This window comes from Salminus brasiliensis, chromosome 2 (genome assembly GCF_030463535.1).
Source record: "Salminus brasiliensis chromosome 2, fSalBra1.hap2, whole genome shotgun sequence".
Classification (NCBI taxonomy): domain Eukaryota; kingdom Metazoa; phylum Chordata; class Actinopteri; order Characiformes; family Bryconidae; genus Salminus; species Salminus brasiliensis.
In genome coordinates this window covers 41,342,028-41,364,578 of record NC_132879.1, presented here as the reverse complement: position 1 = coordinate 41,364,578, position 22,551 = coordinate 41,342,028, and the positions used below count along the sequence as shown (strand labels likewise).

Here is a 22,551-nt window from a genome sequence, read left to right as displayed (position 1 = left end):
GTCTAGGTTTGGCGGCTGACTCCTCACGCCCTCAAGTCTTGTAAGTTCAACGCGCCTGACTAGCGCTACTCTTTATGTCTTAGTTCATAGTTTCCCCAGGCTCGGCTTGGAAGTTTATGTTTCGGAGTAGCAATATTGGCTTAGCCCCGGCAGCTGGCACAGCCCTAGTGCCTCGCCAGCCCCAGGTGTGTTCTTTTGTTTTGCCCAGTATTGTTTGTCACAGTTTTGTTAAGTTACTCCTTTTCCCTTGTAATCGTTGCTGCATTTCTGTTTTGTTTACGGTTTATTGTTATCAGTAAACTCCTCGCTTTGGTCCATCCCCTGCGAGTGTTCTCCCGTCATTGTCAGACCGAGTGGACCATGACAGAATTCTCGTCCGACCGCCTCCGAACAGCGGGGATGGAGGCCCTGAATCAAGCTGTTCACGCCCAAAGTCAATTCTTGGGGCAACAGCAGCACAGTGTGTCCGATACTGTTGGTCAACTGGTGCAGCAACAGGCAGACCAACAGCAACAGGTCACCCAACTAGTGGGTGGCATCCAGGGGCTCGCGAAACTGGTGCAGACTTTGCTGGAGCCCCCTAGTCCTCCCAGTCCTGCCACGACTTCCCCTAGCCCGTATACTGTTGGAAAAACGGATATGTACCATGGCGATCCAGAGCTTTGCAAGGGGTTCTTGCTACAGTGTGCTGTTTTCTTTAATAATCACCCAACCGGCACTGACCAGGCGAAGATCGCCTTTCTCGTATCCCGGCTCGCTGGAAAAGCTCTGGACTGGGCCACAGCCACCTGGGAGGACCTCAGTGAGAAGCCCTTCTCGGACTACTTGAAGCAGTTCAAGGCGGTGTTCCAACACCCCCGAGAGGGGCTCACTAAGGGCGATCTCCTGCTGCGGATGGAGCAGGGCTCCAAGCCGGAAGTCCAGTATGCACTGGAGTTCGGAACGCTAGCCGCTGGTAGCGGGTGGAACCAGCCGGCCTTGGTGGCGCTGTTGTGCAACGGACTTAATCGGCGTCTGCAGCGGGAGATGGCATGCTGGGGTGAGCTTGACGAGCTTATCACGCTCGCTATTAGGTTGGACCAGCTTCTTAGTCGCCCCACTAACCCCAGGTTCCCGAAAGCTGGGGGTTCAGCGGACAGACCGGTCCGGCTGTCCAAAGTAGAGAGCTGCTCGCTGGTTCATTGTCAGCAGGAACGGCCTGTGAGCACATGGAAGTGGGCGCCCAGGGCCTCACACAGAAAGAACGCAGTAGACGGAGCTGAGAGTGACTCTGCTACTACTGCGGGGCTGTGGGGCACAGAAGGAAGTCCTGCCCTCGACAACTCCCATTGAAATCCTGTCTATTCACAGAGGAGCGCGAGGAAGGGACCCCTCCGGGACCCTTATGCCGTATGGGTTAGCAAACGGCCCCACCGTCTTCCAGGCTTTCATAAATGACGTCCTGAAAGACTACCTTGGACGCTTCATGGTGGTCTTTCAGGACGACATTCTAGTGTACTCCTCCGCCATGCATATGCACATCCTTCAAGTTCGTCCGGTCCTGGCGAGGCTTAGGGCCCACCTGCTATTCGCTAAATTAGAGAAATTCGTGTTCCACGTCCATGAGATCCCTTTTCTAGGGTACATTATCAGCGAGCGGGGGTTCAGATAGACCAGACCAAAGTAAAGGCAGTCTTGGACTGGCCGTCACCTGGCTCCGTTAAGGAGGTCCAGCGTTTTCTAGGTTTCACAAATTTTTATCGGCGGTTTATCTGGGATTTTAGCAGGTTGGCAGCCCCGATAACGTTGTTACTCAAAGGAGCTCCCCAGCGCATCACGTGGACGTTGGCTGTGGAGGACTCCTTCCAGGCGCTCAAACGCGCATTCACGACGGCCCTGCTGTTGCGCCACCCCGATCCCCGTAAACCGTTCGTGGTCGAGGTGGATGTCTCCAACGCCGGGGTGGGGGCGGTTCTCTCTCAACGTCACGGAGAGCGACAGACTCCATTCGGTGGCTTTCTACTCAAAGAAGCTCACGGGGACCGAACGGAATTACGGGGTAGGAGAGTGGCGTCATTGGTTAGAGGGTGCTGCCTACCCCTTCCTAGTATTAACGGATCATAAGAATCTAGAGTTTTTGAGAAATGCCAAGTGTCTGAACCCCCTGCAAGCTAGGTGGTCCCTATTCTTCGCCAGGTTCAGATTTTCGATCTCATATCGTCCGGGCTCCTGCAACACCAAAGCGGATGCTCTCTCTCATATTTACCAGTCTGCGGATGAGGGAGAGATCGCTCCAGCATCCATCCTGCCGTCATGTGTCACCGTTGCGGCAATTCAGTGGGACCTGGATACTGAGATAGATGAGGCCCTCAAACGCACCATCATGCCCCCATCATGCCCTGTGGACAAGGTCTACATCCCGGGGGCTTTCTGGGAGAAGCTCATCAGTTGGGCTCACGCTTCTCCGGCATCGGGTCATCCAGGTCCCCACGTACTATCTGCTCTCTCCCAAATATTGGTGGGAGGGGATGAGGGCAGATATACATCGGGTAGTGGCATCATGCAGTGAGTGTGCTCAATGTAAAACCCCAAAGACGCTCCCGTCGGGGAAGCTCATGCCGCTACCCGTTCCTGAACATCTGTGGTCTCACCTGGCTGTCAATTTCATTACTGACCTGCCTAAGTCTGAGGGGCACACGGTGGTGATGACGGTAGTGGACTGTTTCTCAAGGGGGGTTAGGTTTATACCATTCTCTGCATTGCCCTCAGCAATGCACACCGCTCAAGCCTTGGTAGACCACATCCTCCGGAATTTCGGGATTTCGGAGGACATAGTATCTGACCGGGGGGCCCAGTTCACGTCTAAGGTATGGGGTGCCTTCTGTGAACACCTGGGGGTGAGTGTAAGTCTGTCCTCGGGTTATCACCCTCAGTCTAACGGCCAGTGCGAGCGCACTAACCAGGAGCTGGGGGATTTCCTACGGCTGTACTGCCATGACTACCCCAGCGACTGGTCCCGGTATCTGGTCTGGGCCGAGATGGCCCAGAACTCGCTGAGGTGCGCAACCACTGGCCTGACCCCATACCAGTGTTACCTAGGCTACCAGCCTCCGCTGGCCCCCTGGACTGCCATGGAGACCCAAGTCCCAGCAGTGAATGCTTGGATGCGTCGCAGCGAAGCGGTCTGGACCGGAGCCCACCAGCACATCCAGACGTTCCTGCGACGCTACAAGGCCCAGGCGGACCGGAAGAGAGGGGAGACTCCGACATACCAACCAAGTGACCGGGTCTGGTTGGCCACGAAAGACCTCTGAACGAGTCTCCCTTCACACAAACTAAAAGTTAAGTACTCTGGTCCTTATGTAATAGAAAAAAAGAATCAACGAAGTTGCATATCGTATCCATGTGTCTCAGCTCAAGCCCGTGGTACCTGGACCCCTGGACGAGGCCATGTGACTATTCTTTGTTTGGTTAATGTGTTACACCTGTGGGCTGGTGTATTTAAGTAGAGCTAGTGCCAGCTGCCGGTTGCCGAGAATTACTCTTAGTGCACCTCATGCACCCAGGTTATTCAGTTAACGGTAGTTAGTTCATAGTTCATAGTTTCCCCAGGCTCAGCTTGGAATTTTGTTTCGGAGTAGCGGTATTGACTCAGCCCCGGCAGCTAGCACAGCCCTAGTGCCTCGCCAGCCCCAGGTGTGTTCTTTTGTTTTGCCCAGTATTGTTTGTCACAGTTTTGTTAAGTTACTCCTTTTCCCTCGTAATCATTGTTGCATTTCTGTTTTGTTTACGGTTTATTGTTATCAATAAACTCCTCGCTTTGGTCCATCCCTGTTGCATGACAACGACAATGTTTACAGTGGGGGAAAAAAAGTATTTAGTCAGTCACCAATTGTGCAAGTTCTCCCACTTAAAAAAATGAGAGAGGCCTGTAATTGACATCATAGGTAGACCTCAACTATGAGAGACAAAATGAGAAAAAAAATTCTGAAAATCACATTGTCTGATTTTTAAAGAATTTATTTGCAAATAATGGTGGAAAATAAGTATTTGGTCACCTACAAACAAGCAAGATTTCTGGCTGTCACAGACCTGTAACTTCTTCTTTAAGAGGCTTCTCTGTCCTCCACTCATTACCTGTATTAATGGCACCTGTTTGAACTCGTTAACAGTATAAAAGACACCTGCCCACAACCTCAAACAGTCACACTCCAAACTCCACTGTGGTAAAGACCAAATAGCTGTCGAAGGACACCAGAAACAAAATTGTAGACCTGCACCAGGCTGGGAAGACTAAATCTGTAATAGGCAAGCAGCTTGGTGTGAAGAAATCTACTGTGGGAGCAATAATCAGAAAATGGGATCTGATTATTAATCTCCCTCAATCAGTGGCTCCACGCAAGATCTCAGCCTGTGGGGTCAAAATGATCACAAGAACGGTGAGCAAAAATCCCAGAACCACACGGGGGGACCTAGTGAATGACCTGCAGAAAGCTGGGACCAACATTCGAAAGGCTACCATCAGTAACACACTACGCCGCCAGGGACTCAGATCTTGCAGTGCCAGACGTGTTCCCCTGCTTAAGCCAGTACATATCCGGGCGCGTCTGAAGTTTGCTAGAGAGCATTTGGATGTTCCGGAAGAGTATTGGGAGAATGTCTTATGGTCAGATGAAACCAAAGTAGAACTGTTTGGTACAAACACAACTCGTGTTTGGAGGAGAGTGAATGCTGAGTTGCATGCAAAGAACACCATACCAACTGTGAAGCATGGGGGTGGCAACATTATGCTTTGGGACTGTTTCTCTGCAAAGGGACTAGAACGACTGGTCCGTGTACATGAAAGAATGAATGGGGCCATGTATTGTGTGTATGTATTGAGTGCAAACCTCCTTCCATCAGCAAGGGCATTGAAGATGAAATGTGGCTGGGTCTTTCAGCATGACAATGATCCCAAGCACACTGCCAGGGCAACAAAGGAGTGGCTTCGTAAGAAGCATTTCAAGGTCCTGGAGTGGCCTAGCCAGTCTCCAGATCTCAACCCCATAGAAAACCTTTGGAGGGAGTTGAAAGTCTGTGTTGCCTGCCGACAGCCCCAAAACATCATTGCTCTAGAGGAGATCTGCATGGAGGAATGGGCCAACATACCAGCAACGGTGTGTGCCAAACTTGTGAAGACTTACAGAAAACGTTTGACCTCTGTCATTGCCAACAAAGGATATATAACAAAGTATTGAGATAAACTTTTGTTATTGACAAAATACTTATTTTCCACCATTATTTGCAAATAAATTCTTTAAAAATCAGACAATGTGATTTTCTGATTTTTTTTTCTCATTTTGTCTCTCATAATTAAGGTCTACCTATGATGTCAATTACAGGCCTCTCTCATCTTTTTAAGTGGGAGAACTTGCACAATTGGTGACTGACTAAATACTTTTTTCCCCACTGAATGTGTGAGTCGAAGGGTAGTAAATACCTTAAAAACCATGCTAGTTAATATTTTAATAAACATTTATACTAACTAGCTGATCTGGTGCATCTGGTCTATGTCTAACACTACATCTACACCTAGGAATCTCTTGGGCAAAAACTCATTAGTTGTATCAGGTTGTTTGGGTAGGGAAAACACTAAAATACACAGGACAGGTATACTCCAACATCAGGGTTGAGGAACAGTGCCTTGTGGTGATTTGCCATTTATATGTACAGTCTTTGACTGGCCAGTGCCATTCTGATTGGGATACCTTTTAGGAGATCAGGAATGCCCACTCAAAGACTAGTCCAGATGAAAAGGCAAACAATTGTTTACACATAATACCTTTCATCCAGAGGTTGTAAACAAGCCTGAAAAATGTATGTCTGTGATATGTTAAAACACCACTTTTTAGCATAGTGGAATCTTATGAAATAATTTCTCAAAAAGTCTAAAACACATCAGGTAGGACAAATTTTCATGAATGCTGCTATTTAGTGGAATCCAGTTCTGAATCAGGTAAATTTAGGTTTAAATTTTATAGTGTGTTTAATATCTTACAACCCAGTCTGACTGACCTATCTGACCACTCAGCTCTATGTTCCTTTAAAACACTGCAGTTAAATCACTCTGGTTTAGTTTGGTCTGGTTGAGTTTCCACAATAGTTTCCATAAGGCGTAATTGTGCAAAAAAGTAAAAGTGTAAAGACGAGGTGGGAGTGTATCTTTTAACTATATGTTTTTAACTGTTGTTCTGTGTACTGTTGGTCGTAGCTGCAAGACATTTAAAACAAAGCTCTGAACTAATGGATAACCTGACGTTCCCAAACTTTCCCTTCTACCTGATGTGATGCAGAAGTTGAAATGTACACAATGTAACTGCTGCACGTAAGATGGAATGGAAAGTTAGAAGCCAACTTCAGCCTTGTTTTGGGTGCTAACTGCTAACATCACTACACTTATCGGTTAAAATAATACAATGTAATGTATAGCTTTCAGGTTCCACTGTAAAATAGTTCCACACTACTGTTTTGGTACTGAGAGGTTTCTCACTACAATACCCTGAAAATCATGTAGTTTAATAGCACTTAGAGGACAGCAGAGGGCCCTCTTCTACAACAAAACTAAGGATCGAAACTTTGAAGATTGCCAATACATATTGCAGAACACGCGCACACAGTGCAAGATCAGATTAACCCTGTCCCAAAAGTAGGGGGATTCTAGAGCAGGGGTGGGCAACAGGACCAGAGGTTTGCTGATTTCCTTGCTTTCACAGACCTACTAAATCTGGACAGGAACTGCTCAAGCTCACTATAAAGCCTTATCTTAGAGGGTAAGAATGATCTTCCCTGACCTTCTTTAACACAGCACAGCTGTATCAGTCTACTTTTCAATGTTGCTCTGCTTTTTTTAGGGGCGAGTGCAGGGGATGTGTACTGTTGAAGCAACAAAAGAATGTCACGTTTTATTTCTTTCCCAGATATTAACTCCACCATGGGATCTTCTCAAGATTTCAGCTGTTATCACATAAGTGTATCAAATGTCAGATCACTCAGGTCAGGTCCTTTGTGCAAATGTAGCTTCCCCTTTTTTAAATAGAAAATGTACACCATATTAATGTTCAAAATATGAATGCACACATTGTCTCTACAATAATTCAAATCCACCACAAGTGGGAGGTATTCATTCAATGATAGAGCAAAAAAACTGGCATAAAACCTGGACAAAATGTAATATGGCAATGAATAACAGCACTAACACAACTTAAAAACCATGTCAATATAAACACATAAAGCTGCAATCAATCCCTTTGCAGACTTAAGTTTAGAAGAATTTACACTTTCAGCTGTTTGAAATAAACCAATCAAACAAGAACAATTTACACAGCTCAACACAACTAACAGAACAAGTGCTTTTTCCAAATATGACACAAAGTAAGGGCAGGTTTGCGAGATCCATGTACAGGCTTTAATTAAGCAGAGGTCCAGGAGAGCAAGGTCGGGGTGGAGCAGTAGTCAAAGGTCAAGGTATCAAACATACTGTTCAAGTAAACAGTCCAGTAAATGAAATATAATAATCTAAAGTCACCAGCCAAACAGAGATCAAAATCCTGCACACTGTCAGAGACAACGACTTTTCAGGAGTGCAGTAAATATGAATGGTGTGGTATGGTGTTGATTATTAAAAACAGGTGTGTGTGTGTGCAATGAGGCCGTTGCTAATGGCAACTGTTAAAACTGTTAAGGTGCCTCTGGTAGCCCAGTGGGAGTTGCAAATGACAACACGTGCAAATCAGGTGTTTTCTCATTCACACCTGAGACATATAATCAAGAGTTTCATTAATTGCATCAGGTGACACCAAATGCTAATCCCCCCCCCCCCACACACACACACACATATTTTCATTTCTCTCTCTCTCTCTCCCTCTTAGTGCGTATTCGTGAACAGATCAGGTTGTTGAATGATCTATTTAAATATATCTCTATATTTCATATGTTTACTTATGAATTTATTCATATGTTGTTATTGAAGTAGTAGTATTTTGAATTTAATTTCACTATTACCAGCAAACCAAATTGGCTTCATATCGTTCACCCCCTAGCAAACAATAATGTAATGTTTACGTCGTTGTCAACGTCTCGTTCCATAGCAACGTGTGAAGGAACACGGTTGCACCTGGAGTGTTCAGTTTGAAAGCTTACGAACTTGATTAAAAATAAAAATAATAATAAAAATAATAATAATAATAATAATAATAATAATAATAATAATAATAAAGTCATCAGTTTCGTCTGGTACATAGCCTGTATATACAGCGTATGGTCCACTTCATGTGACGAAGTAGGAAAAATGTCTTGTGGGCGAGCGCTTCTCTCCTTTGGCTAATTCGTGTGTCATCATAATCGGTAGTGGTGGGGCGTTCGATTCAGTTCTGTCGAACCGATTCCCTCGAACTGTCTGATTCACAAGTCAGCTTTATTCCTATCTGCACGGATGGTCGCTTCTATAATAGAGACAGACTCAGAATGCATTAGCACAAAATATGTGAGCAGACTGCAGTCTAAAGAAAGACAAATTCACAAAGGTTGTTAGTGTTACAATATGGTATTTTAAGTCGTGATTATATGTGGCGAAATAATATGCAAACGCTTATTCAGATCTCTTATATGATCCTAAACTGAACCTAAACTTTAAATAAATTGCTGACTATAAAACATTCGAGTCATCTAGACTGGTGAGTCGGCTCGACTGGCTTGTTGAAACAACTCGGATCCAAGAAATGATTCGTTTACTAGTCGGACATCGCTAACAGATACGCAGCAACGGGAGAGGGGCCGAGGGACACGCAACACAACAAGGACCTCTTTTGAGGACTGTGAGTAAAACGTCTACTGCTTAAGCTCCTGTCGTAACTGACATGATGTGCGAACAGGGTTAACGTCACTGTGATTTTCGTGCGACATAGCAAACATGTAAACACATTAGCTAGCGTTATAGGTTACTATGGTAGGAGTCCTGGCCCATTTGCGATTGTGATTAAAACGTTTGTGCTAGTTCTTAAGCTTAAGTCGTTTGACGGTGTGAAAATTTAACAACCATTCCCAGCCTTACTGCATAAAGCAAAACTAAAGCGCCTAATGAAGAATGTAGCTAGATAGCTAGTTCGTTGTCGCAGTAGGGCTCAGAGTCCTGATTAGTGCATCCGTTGAGCTGTCAGTTGAACAGTCTGTGTTTTCAAAGGCCTCTGGAAGAATTTCCCTCGTTTACAGCAACTTAGCGAGCTGTTCTCTCATCTGTACTGTTATCTACTGACGTGTTAATCAAAACCTAAATAGTTATGTCTTGCCCTCGTCGGTGGCATGCTTTTGCAATCTTTGCTGTCGCTAGCTTGCTAGCTAACTAAGTTATTACCAGCTTAATAGCAAAGTAACTAGCTAGATAGCTAACTAACCAGTTATTACTAACATAGACGCTCAATGTGGAATAGACTGATAACGGGATGATTCAGGCCTACTTACTCCCAAGTTAATGTAATTTTGCCTAGGATCAGAAATGGGTACCACATTCTAAAATCCTTCTCCAGACAAAACATTTATTTTTAGTGAAGTAATGACTTAAAGTAGATTACAAAGTTAATACCTAATAAATAAATACATAAATAAATAAAGTAATATAGCTAGATAATGTAATAGAACTGCATTTCATAAATTCTGCGCTGTCCCTTTCTTTCTGGTATCATTTTTAATTGAATGTAAAATACAGAATAAAATTGAACATACAAAAAGAAAAATATTTAGTGAAGTACAGTGCATTCAAAGTGCATGAAGAAGCATGGATACTGTTGCCAAAGTCAAACGGAAATAGACTTTTTGTGGAAAGGTCATGTTTTTGGATTGTTCTTTGTGTTGAGTTCACATTTGCATTGTTCTCTGTATGAAAAGTTATCAGTGTTTCAGAGATGGGAGAGTCAGCCTGATGTTTATTAAGAAATTACATCAACAGTGGCCAATCATTATATATAACATTAGCACCACTGACAGGTGAAGTGAAACACATTGATTATCTTCATCTACAGTGACATCTGTCAAGGGGTGAGATATATTAGTCAGCAAGTCAACAGTCAGTTCTTAAAGGTGGTGTGTTAAAAGCAGGAATTAGCATAAAAACCCGAGCCACTTTGACAAGGGCCAAACTGTGATGGCTAGAAGACTGCAGGCCTTGTGGAGTGTTCCCAGTATGCAGTGGTCAGTAGCTGCCACACATGTTCCAATAAAGGACAACTGGTTAACCGGCAACAGGATCATGGCCACCTACACGGCCTCACCTCACAACTCATTAAGCAGGACGTAAATTAGCTGCTGTTAAAATCTTGGTGCCACCCATTCTCTAAATTGCTCTTTTGACTGTATGTTACAATACTGGGTAAGATTCAGTGTAAGAAATGTGTAAAGAAAGAAAATAGGTTTTCAGGTTTCTAGTGGGGCAGTGGTTTCTAGTGGGGCAGCGGTTAGAGCGCCGGGCTATTGATAACAGGGTTGTGGGTTAGATTCCCGGGCTTGGCAGGCTACTACTGTTGGGTCCTTGAGCAAGGCCCTTTACCCTCTTTGCTCCCCGGGCGTGGGAGTTGGCTACCCACCACTCTGGGTGTGTGGGTGCTCACTGCCCCTAGTTCACTAGTGTGTGTTCACTACCGCCTCTGGGTTAAATGCAGAGGACACATTTTGCTGTATGCTGTACAGTGACTAATACGTGCACCTGTACAACATTCTCTGTTGCATAGAACGTGAGCACAGAGAAAATGGTGTTATGTTGCCCAAATAGTAATAATAATTTAATAATAATCTTCATGCCTTATAATTTAAAAGGCTGTGCCTTTAAGACTGCTAGGTCTCCTATGTTTTGATTAGTTGTCTCATTTAAAAAGCATTTTATTCTGAAACACTCCTTATTCACTTCAGAGTAAATCAGTGGATCTAGACTGATCTTGGCTTAATAGGCATGGGGATGTTAATATGTTGATTTTTGTAGCATCTCAATGTATTCAAAGCATAATTTAGGTCCCATATATGAACTGCCTGGACTGGAGAGTGAACAGTACACTTTGAGACCTAGTCAGTGTTTACACACTACATCAAACTTTCAGTACATGAAAAAGAGGAAAATCCAGTTTTACACAATGTGGGCCCCTTAAATATAGAATTAAAAGCATTGAAAGTTAACACACTAAATTGTTTGCCTAGTAGTGGCTTTGAAAAAATATTGAACGTCATACAATACTTTGGAAGCCAAATTTACATAATGGTTCCAACATCCAAACATTTTTAAAGATACAGAATTGGGACTGCACCTGGTTCTGAATTACATAGAAATATTGTCATGGTTCTATATAGAACCACTGGCTTTAATAAAAAAAAAAACATACAGAATGCTTAGAGTACACATCTGCCAACACTGACTAAGATGGCTGTAGACTACATTTACATTACAAAGCAAGTTTTGCATGTGGATGGTTATTAATGCAGTAAAATGGGTGGAGGGGAGAATACAGAGATTTTAATGCAGTAGCCCACCATCGCTCAAATGTTCTGTCCTGCCGGAGTTCAGTAAATACATCAAATATCAGTGTGAAATACTGGTCACATCTAAACATCTGTCCACTGCTGATTTATTTTTTTAAGCAGTTAACTTCTAATGTGACATGGTTCTCCATTTCTAGTAGAATGTAAAAATGTCTCCAGTAGATTCATCTTTGCACTTTGATTTTGCCCCAAGTTTTTAGGTTATGGTTCTAGATAAATAAGCTTGTTTGTTTACCCTTTTAAATCTTCGAAACCACTGCTTTCCCCCACTGAGAGGTTCCCTAACTCTGGAACATCTCTGCCAGTTTGCATTGCTTTGCATGTATAGTAATCCTTAAGGTGTAATGAAAGTAAAAGAAGGTTAGTTAAGGCAGGTGTTAAGCAGGGGTTAAGTTCAGGCTCACATATCAGCAGCAAATGAACTGCAGATGATCTCACACTGTGTTTGTTTATATGAGTAAAAGTTACAGGTTGCAAATCCTGTTGGACAACGTTTTCTGGTGCTTGTCGGTTCATTGACCCCAAAGACTTTGGTGCAATTTCTGGGAGTCTGCACCAGTTAATCTGAATCTCTCCTTCTTAAAAAAATTGGTTTAGTCATCCATGGCCAGTTATGCTGATAAGCGTATCAGTGCCTTTACTAATGTATGTGTTTGTCTGTACTGTCTGAAGTGTGTGCTTGTACCGAGCACTCTCTAATGTGAGAAGATTTAATGTAATCTTATTACTGAGGACTAAGAACAGCACAGTTCACCAGCAAAGAATTTTTACACACACACTCACACACACACACCATGCCCACATACCAACACACACCACCTAATCTTAGATGCACACTACAGTTCCATTCTAAACATGTAACAAATACAAAACTTTGATTCTTGACTACTTTTCACATTAATAAAAGTACTTGATATTGCTACTTAGGAACTTTGTACACTTATTTCTTATGCTGTTTTTTATAGATGTGGTCGGAAGTTACACACACTCATCATGGGCATGAATGTCAAAGAAATATTAGGCTTTAAACAAATATATGTTTACACGTACTTACAATATAAATTCAGTGGCACTGAAAGTTCCAACCTCTGTTAACTTCATGTTAGTGATCATGATTGAATATAGCTGGTAGCGTCACTGTGCTCATGTAAAAAATGGTTTGTCTGACAGCACTCAATGGATTTCGCACAATTAAAATATATTTTGATAAATAGTATTGTTGTTGAATCAGTGTATTGGTAGTAAAATAAGCCACTCTTAACCTGTAAAGACAGGTTTACTGTTTCTAATATGATTTCTATTCAAAAACTAAAAAAGTCAATTAGTATGTTTCCAGAATCACTTTTAAATATTCTGTGATATGATTTGTCATCCATACCACCCACTACTCGAAGAGCCAAGGGAATTGTGACTGATCAACAGCCATTTTAAAACTTGAATATAAATATAAAAATGGCTTCCATTTTGTATTTCATGCACACTTCAGTACTTCATATATTATGTCACTTTGTGGGGCAGAGCAAATCATGTAGTACTTTTTATATTCTTTCTACTCCTGACAATAGAATGTTAGTCTCAGTTACGATTACTAAATACATTTGTGATATAGCTGAATTTTATTATGATATGTGAAACTAACAGAATCTAAAATAATACAGAACATGGAAACAACATGAAGGAGACTCAAGTAATTATGGCCGGTGTTACACCCTATAAAAAACATGGATTTGCTTTTATAAGTAAAATGGTTCATATGCACCAGTGTTAGCTTAGCACTAACATACTATTACAAATTCAAGGGCTTCATTAGTAGAAATGTGCATGTGGCTTTAACCAAACTGACATATATGACCCAATATTCTATAAACATCCCATGTTTGATTCACTAACAAGTTGTATGTGTGGAGTATAGTTTTTAAATAAGAGCTTTGAGCAGGAATGTTCAAATAAATTATTCTAAAGCGTCTCCCAGTCTGTGTGTTTAACACAGAAAATTACTTACTAATTAATTAAATTTATTAATTACTGTGCTAATGTCTAGCCTCCATTATTTGTTCTTTACTGTATTGTTAATAAGGATGCATTATCCTCTCTCCTTAGCTGGGGGATGGCGGTGAATGTGTACTCCACATCCATGACCATAGAGAACCTAAGCAGACATGACATGCTTGCTTGGGTCAACGATTCTTTGCAGCTCACCTACACCAAGATAGAGCAGCTTTGTTCAGGTAAGTGAAATATTCTTTTTAAAGTGTACACAACAGAGCAGGATAATTTTTTTTTCTGCATCCTGAACTTCCAAACAATTATTTCCTTCCAATTCAAGGTGGATTTGGTTCTTCTCATTGGAGAGAGTGCTTTATTGGAACAAATAAAATCACAATTATTTTCATCCTCCATAATTACATAATAGCTTCTTGTTTACTAAATCAATTGTCATGCTAACATGCATGTTGTTATAAGGTTTGCAAATTTAAATAGCAAGACCAAGACCAATTTAAATAGCCCAGACGATTTATCTTTTGATTCAAATTTTGTACATGTGAAAGAATCTTTAAAAAGCTACAAATATAACATGGATCTCAACAATTGTATTTTGGAGAGTCTTAATTGTGGTTTAGATTTTAGAGATTTGGGATTCACAGTAGCTTTGGGCTATTAATTGGTATCAAATATTTCATAATGGGCATGAATGAGGATTACTGGCAGTTTTATGGTTCTGCAGTTTACTGCAGTTACTGGCAGTTTTATAGAACTTGAATACCGTGACACACTTTTTGTGTGGCGCAGTGGCGATATAACTCTTTTTTTGTGTGTGTATAATGTCTCTCAGGTGCATCATATTGCCAGTTTATGGATATGCTATTCCCTGGATGTGTTTTGCTGAAGAAAGTGAAGTTCCAGGCAAAACTGGAGCATGAATACATCCACAACTTCAAAGTGCTGCAAGCAGCCTTCAAGAAAATGAATGTGGACAAGGTGAGAGCCATTAGTAACTACATACTGTAAAGTAAATTTCATGAGTGTGGTGAACTTATAATAACCCTTTTTATTATTACTTATTTTTTACTGTTACAGATCATCCCGGTTGAAAGGTTGGTGAAGGGAAAGTTCCAGGATAATTTTGAGTTTGTTCAGTGGTTTAAGAAATTTTTTGACGCAAACTATGATGGCAAAGAGTACGACCCCCAGGCGGCACGACAAGGACAGGAGATCACCCCCCCACCTAATCCAGGTGAACTCATTGTTTGCTAACCTAAAAATATTTCCCTGAAAAGCAGGAAGTATTGGAAGAGCCATATTCCAAAACTAATTGGATTATGTCTGCTTCCATGTGAGTTTCTTAAACATGCTCAGTGTGTGAAATAGATCGAAATTAGGTCACCTTAGCCGGCCCCAGAAAAACTGTGTATTTGGGGAATTTTTGATTGGTACTATGAGCCATTCTGTAAGATGCTTGTGGCATATTAAAAATAAGCTTTTGCTTTTTCAATTGTTTCAATTTTTTCATGATTTCATGTTTTATTTTACAACAGAAATGGACCATGAGAACTCTGCTAGTCAACTCTTTTTATATTAACACACCTGAGAGAACATGTTGTTTTAACAGTGAGGGTATACACTTTTGTGATACTTGCTGGCAGAAACAGCTACTGTTCTTAGCATGTGTTCTAGCTTTGGGCAGACTCACTTGTTGTTCTTGTCAGACACTTAACATCTTCACTTGAAGGTATTTATACGTGCAATGTGCTCTGGGTTTTTAAACCAGTAGTGGGTCAACTGGCCAAGCTGTGGCTTTATTTTTTTGAGGCACATTTACTGTGCACACATAACAAAGATGTGTGAATAAATGTTGTGGTTTAAGCTCTGTTGTTGTCTGAAAGCGTCTCAGTCATTAGCATCAGCTTTTTTTTTTCAAAATTTTAATGAAAATGACCTCTGTTACAGATTTCTTATGTTGACGTTAAAGGCATGAATTGCCATCATGTAAAAGCACCCCCAAATGACTTCCTTATCACAGCCAGGTATTAAGTGAGGAGTAAAATTCAGTTTTCCTGTAAGGCTACAGTTAACACCATGGGCACTATTTTAGCAATCTCAGCTTGATTTAAGGTGCGAGTTTGTCTTTGCTATCGTAGAGTTGAGAACAGTACGCCTTGTGCGGTTAAAAACACGCAAAAGTAAACAATAGGTGTCGCCAAGTGTTGGTGTATGCGCGTTGGACACAAGCCTGGGTTGACAATTCACTGCCAGGATAGCAATTGCGTCTGACTGTTTATGTCTGCCTGGGTTGTTTTCAGTCAGTGATGCACCTGTGTTTTCCATTCGCAAGATCGCCATACAGCAGAAATTTACCTGAACACACCTCATTTTGAGACCACCACGCCCATCGGTGTAGATATATTCATATATATAACAGCACAGACGGGAGGTGTGAAAATTGACTGTTGGCAGGGTGTTGGCAGATAGCAATGAGCAATAAACTTGCCTTTCACAGGGTGTATGATAGACCCTATATAGGAGCACACAGTCAATGGTAAAATTATATTAAACATTTGCTTCTTGGTAGAATGATTAGTGAGGCAGTTTGATTGTAGTTGATGAATTCAATTCACTAAATTGACTGATAATTCTGGTTTGGTGCAGGGCCTCAAAGGACGTCTCCAACAGGACCCAAAAACTTGTCCACGCCCCAGCGGCCACCTAGCTCTGCGCCATCAGCTGGTCTAAGACGAAACATCCCCATGTTGCGAAATGGAGGCAGTGATGCTGAGATCATGGAACTCAATCAACAGGTGAAATACTACACACATACACACACACACACAAACAGTGAATTGTCAAGTATTTCTAAGTCTACATAGCAGCAGCTCCTGCCTACAATGATAAATAAGAGTGTGAAAATACTATGCATCCAACAAGGCTTGGATTTTTAAAAAAGCTCAGTACATTTTCAAAATTACAACATGCTAATCAATTTAATACACTATACTTAATTCAGATAAGCTAACATTAGGTTGGCATTATTTTCTCCCTTTAGCCTAATCAAACTGTGCGTGTTCATTTGATTCAAATAAGCAGAGACACTCATTATAAAACATAAAATATTCAGACATGGGTTTCTCCAAAGCATGTCAACACAAATATGATGAGCATTGCACGGCGATAACATTAACACTAATATGCTTTTGGGGTACTGGGCCCAGGTAAGAGTAATTGACTTTTTCTCCTAGAAACAACCGACACAATGTATAATCCATTTTGTATTTATTTTAAAGAGAATGATAAATGTCCTTTGACAAAACCATTGTAAAGTCAGCTGAAACAATTGTGCTGTGTTCAGTTTAAATAACATGGGATGTTCACTGGAAATGGAATTAATTAAATAAGCATTGTGATGCACTTGATATGAGTTTCTGAGTCAAATGCTGGTAGCATGACAAATCCTCTGAGCAGTAAAGATTAAACCTTGTTTGTAAACTTGGATTGTTCTTGTTGTGTTTTCCTCTGCATGTAGTTGATGGACCTGAAGCTAAAAGTAGATGGTCTGGAGAAGGAGAGAGACTTTTACTTCAGCAAACTCCGTGATATCGAGCTCATCTGCCAGGAGAATGAAAGCGAGAATAACCCCGTCCTTGGCAAAATTGTTGACATTCTCTATGCTACTGAGGTATGATGAACTCTTAATGATTATTACTCCAACAAAACACCTATCAGCCATAACATTAATGCCACCTCTTTGTTTCTGTACTCATTGTCCATTATATAATCTCCACTTACCATATAGATACACTTTCTAGTTGTATAATTCCAGACTGTAGTCCATCTGTTTGTCTGCATTTGGAAGCGTCATGTCACTCTGTGCCTCAGTGGTCAGGACCACACAGGACCACCATTGATATACTCATACAACTCATACAAGTGCAACACACACTAGCGTGCCATCATAATATCTGCTCTGTAGTGGTCCTGTGGGATCCTGACCACTGAAGAACAATGAGACTCCTATATGGTAAGTGAAGCTGATAAAAATGGACAGTGGGTGTATATAATGCATATAATGGGTGGTATGATGTTGTTGGTGTTATGGCTGATCGGTGTACATTTAACACTTACACTCTAAGAGCTAATCAGTTTCTCATGCTCATAACTACTTAACTTGAGTAGGCACTTTCATGGTTAGGATTGGCTTTGAAACAATGAACTGACAGAAGCATGCACATGCATTTGTGGACAAGCTGAGAGATACAGAACCAGTGACGATAGTGTCAAATGACAAAATAGAGTTTACAAGATTTTACATAAATATGACAAGTAAAGATGGAAGACCATATCGGCAATGTATCGTTATCGAACGATTTTCAGCCCAAATATGCAATGCGGACCTATCATTTGATCCATGATTTCATAAGATGCTGTCACTTTGTGACAGAACCCTGCGGTTATTTACTCGACAACTACATGACAATACAGACCTTGGGGCACGGCTTATATACAGGCCCATTAACATGACCAGTGTGGCATTTTTAAATCATAATTGACTTTCTAAGGTGTATTTTACCACTTTAAGAGTACATCACTCACCCAGTACAGTACACAGCAGAACTAACAAACAGCAGAACTAACAAACACCACAACTCTTTAAGCTACACAGTGCTGTTTAAAAAGGTTTTGAATGTGGTTGATTCCAAAGAGCTAAGAGTTAATATGACAAGGCTTGATCGGTATCAGTGATCGGCCAATCGTGCTAAAAGGCAAGTAGCAATGACAGAGATGCCTTTCTACCCATTTATAGGTCAGGTGCAATTGCTACATATTGTTCCTTTAAAGGGCTTTAACTGCACCGCACTCATTTAAATGTATTTACCAACACAGTGTACGTTTCAGCACTTTTACAAGAGCCCCTCGCTGCTGACAGTATTATTGATTCAATTTAGTCAATGCACTGCTTGCTTGGGTGTGCTGAGTGTATCTGTGTATAGCTGCTGATTGTGTCTTTCTGACTCTCTCACTATTCTTTTTAGGCTGGCTTTGCTCCCCCAGAGGATGAAGAAATCGACGAACAGGCCCCAGACCAGGAAGAATTTTAAACACTGAAGGAGAAAACAAAAACACTAATGTATTCGCTTGTCCTTCACTCTTTCCCCCATATTATCTTTTTCATTCCATATTCTCCCTCTCACAGCTTCTCTCTTGCCTTCATTTATTCTTTTTACATTCTTGATATCTTTTTTTAACAGCATTTCTCATTTGAATTTTACTTTTGCATCTTCCTAAATTGTTTAGAACCAGCAGCAAGTGATTAGAATCAAAGCCTTTAACACATGGGTGTGGTGAATCATTTGTGTGAGTTCTGTTAGCTAACAGTTTTACCATTTTGGTTCGATGAGAGAAGCTTCCACTTTAACTTTACTATACCATTGGTCCAAAAGGGTATTCATTTTAGAGAACACAGAAAATAACACAGTCTCTTCAGTGTTAACCTTAAATAAACGTAATATAATCTAAACTAATAGCTGTTGAGATTTTTTTTACATTTGCTTTACTAGATAGCAACATGCCTACTGGATTTTGTGTTTTTATTTTATTGTGTTTTAAATGCTCTGAGGCTTAATGGGAAAGTGTTAGGCCTAATAGAAACTAATTTAATGATGAAAAAGGTATGATCCAATAGAGACCCGATGATTTTAGAATCAGCTGAATTGTTAGCGCTGAAAAAAATCTGCAACTGATCTGTAGGATTCACTGATCTGTAGAGCACTGACTGCATCGACTTTAGATGGGACATGGAAACACAGATAATACTGAAGCATGCACCTTCCTTCCCAAGTGCTTACACTATCTACACAGAAGACTCATGTTTTATTGTATAAACAAAATATGTTTTGGTGGCTTGGGGGAAACTTAAGTCTTGTTTTTCTGTGATCACAGAGTTGTTGAGCATTTAGAGCATTCAGAATTTTCTGCACTGTAAGACTTTGAGATTATTTATTTATTAAGAGCACTGCAGAATGACCTTGTACTGATATGGCTTACAGTAAAAAAAGAACAAAGTAACAGCTTTACTGATGGTTATTTGTGACTGACTATACTATAAAACTGACTATTTTTGATCTAAGTCAGTGTTATATTCTTTTTTTATGTTGCACTGCATTAAAGGCCACAAAGATCGGTTTTGTTTGAGAGTACATGTCTGCTCATTATTTCTACTACTCATTGTCTTGTATGATGTCAAGGTTACTTGGACATGGCAACTGTACATGCAGTACATGCATTTATTTGGAGTTTTACTATGTAAAATAAAATATATTCTAGAATGGAAACAGTGAAAAGTCGTTGTCATTCTTATTTTGCACTGTTTGCTGGATTTTGCATAGATGCATATTTACACCAAATACTATGTCATCCCATGTGAGTTTCTGATTTTTTTTGATTCCAGTGTTGGAACTTTTTCCAGTAATGATCTACTGCATTTACTAGTGCTAAACTTTAAAATATTTAAAATTGAGCCACTTTACTTAGGGATGGGCACTTAATTATAAATTAATAGAAACCGACATTTATAACCTCTAATCAGCGTAATATTAACATTAATTTTTTACACTCTGGTAATGTTTTTTTATATTATTTATTCCGTTAAAACTTCCCCATTAGAGGTATCTTTTGAATTATTAGCCTATTCTAACTAGCTAAGGCTTTTCTTGGGTAAATAGCAAAGCACTTTGTAAGTCGCTCTGGATAAGAGCGTCTGCTAAATGCCGTAAATGTAAATGTAAATGTAAATGTGTGTTCATGTACTGTCCCCTTACAAGCATGCTACTGCATGTGTAGTCATGTGACCATTTTTTTAATAATGTAGAGATGTATTTTTCTAAAAAAAATAATAACAAAATAATAATGCAAAAACGTCTATCATTAGACCACCAGTAAGCCAGTGAGAGACAGGACAGAGGATACTTATGAATGAAGCATGTGGCCACCAGTACAAAAGCCGATAGTACAATACAAAGACAATTAAACAAAAATAATTTTACCCTAAATAGAAGTATATATATATATATATAAACATTCACAGAATACCACTCTAACTTTAAAGCACCTCTGACACTTCAGCACCTAAAATCATAATTTGACCCTCAGATTCTTATGCTTGCCCATTTTTTCTATATTTAACACATTACTTGATTAACAGGCCACCCATTCTCTTTGACAAGGGCCAAATTGTGATGGCCATGCGACTGTCAGAGTATCTCCAAAACATCCAAAGGAATTTTGGGGAGTGTTCTTGAATTTTGCAGTGGTCAGTACCTACCAAATGGCACACACAAAACATTAATTAATTATATTATTATTAATTATTAATTATTAATTGACAACAGGAGAACGTAACTTTAAGTTAAGGTGAAAATATTTTATTATAGACATTTTGGAACACTTCTATTTATTATATAATTCTAATACAATATAAAGGAGACCTGCCGTATTCAAAGAGATTTTTGTCCATTTTTACTTGACAGTGACTTCATATATTTTTGTATGTTTGGCTTCACACTGGGTTTCTTATTTGACTTTATATTAGTTATGTTTGTCACATAATCAAAATACACTGGTGCAAATGCAAAAACATTTCCATGTTTCCATGTTTTTGTTCGATTTCCAAGTATTTTCTTTATTATGTTTCTGTCCAGTTATTCCCCTTGTTCTGTTATTTGTCCTAAGTCAAAATGCTTTTCAGCCAATGTGGCCTTGGTTCCAGAAAATAAAATATTGTAATTCTAAACCTCTGATGCAGACTGTAATTTAACAAGTTTAACACTACTGGCCACTGTATTAGAAATGCCAACCTTGTAAATTCACCTTACTGATAAAACAGTTAATTTTGAATGCACAGCTTGTGTTTGTAACCATCCTGATAGTAGTAGACTTTTGCCTTTCTAAAATTACACTGGCGTGTTTTACCACTCCAGGAACACTGTTCCATGCTGAGAAATCGACCACTGTTCAAATGATGTCTCATCAGTGGTCCTGTGGTCAGAAACTGACCAATAATGAAATGGATAAAAGCAGACAGAAAGTTGTGATTGGAAGTGTGAGTTGTTTTTAACATGGTGGACCACTTATCCACTATCAAATTATAGTACATATTATTCATTGTTACATTTTAGAGAACGTAAAAAGTTTTTGGGCACTTTTGTTCTTTTTAGGTAAGTATTTCTAAAGTCACAAATAAAGAGATACAGAGTTATTTTGTTGTTGGTGTCGACTGATGCCTGTACTTTTCACTGACTGCAGTGTTGCTTTCAGTACAACGAACCGCTTTTTATGACAGTCTAACACAACAGAAACACTCAGGTGTGTTCATCATATGCACTGTGAATATGGAGATGAACTGTGTGGAGTATAGGTGGTAACCTGTAGCACCATCTGCGTCCAGTAGAGTGTGCTACAAGACCAGTAATTGTTTGAGTTCATGTATACAGTTGCCATGGGAACTTAGTCACGTATCTTCCATCAGAACTGCTCATTAGCTTTTATCTACTCTGATTTTGAAAAGTAATGAATATTAGCTACTGTAATCGAATATGTAATTGAACACTTTAATGCAGAGTAAGTACTCAAATTTTACTTTACTGGTCGCGCAGTCGGCACAGTGTCTGTCAGATGCGGCCAATACTTGATTTAGCTAACAGCCAGTTCTCAACGCACTTATGTTGGAAGCCAAAGCTTGGGCATCATTGGACCTTTCAACATGACAGTGATCCCAAGCATACCTCAAACTCCACCAAGGCTTGGTTTCAGAAGATCACAGTTGCCTGACGTAAACCCCATAGAAAATCTTTGATGGGGTTGAAGAAGGTGATTGCAGCATGAAACCCTGAACTGGGTGGCATCGATTAGAATAGCATTCAAAAACCAGATATTTCTGAGAGGAAGTTGACTTTAGTCAGTCTTTTGAGGGAATTTAAGCTGTAAATTCTCCGGTCTGAGTGCCAGACTCCAATATTTTTAGCTAGT

General features: G+C 40.5%; 1 protein-coding gene across 1 annotated transcript; it reads left to right on the top strand.

The window, feature by feature from the left end:
• The first annotated feature begins 8,723 nt into the window (after window positions 1-8,723).
• On the top strand, window positions 8,724-19,868 carry mapre3b (microtubule-associated protein, RP/EB family, member 3b). The gene is made up of 7 exons (XM_072672778.1): window positions 8,724-8,831; window positions 13,636-13,763; window positions 14,369-14,514; window positions 14,614-14,770; window positions 16,183-16,331; window positions 17,054-17,206; window positions 18,561-19,868. The coding sequence occupies exons 2-7, from the start codon at window positions 13,643-13,645 to the stop codon at window positions 18,624-18,626; spliced, it is 792 nt and encodes a 263-aa protein (XP_072528879.1). The 5' UTR covers window positions 8,724-8,831; window positions 13,636-13,642; the 3' UTR covers window positions 18,627-19,868.
• Window positions 19,869-22,551: the final 2,683 nt, after the last annotated feature.

Coding starts and splice junctions, on each gene's coding strand:
- mapre3b (XM_072672778.1), top strand. CDS start 13,643: ATGGCGGTGAATGTGTACTCCACATCCATGACCATAGAGAACCTAAGC. Junction 14,515..14,613: donor AGAAAATGAATGTGGACAAG/GTGAGAGCCATT, acceptor TTACTGTTACAG/ATCATCCCGGTTGAAAGGTT. Junction 14,771..16,182: donor CACCCCCCCACCTAATCCAG/GTGAACTCATTG, acceptor GGTTTGGTGCAG/GGCCTCAAAGGACGTCTCCA.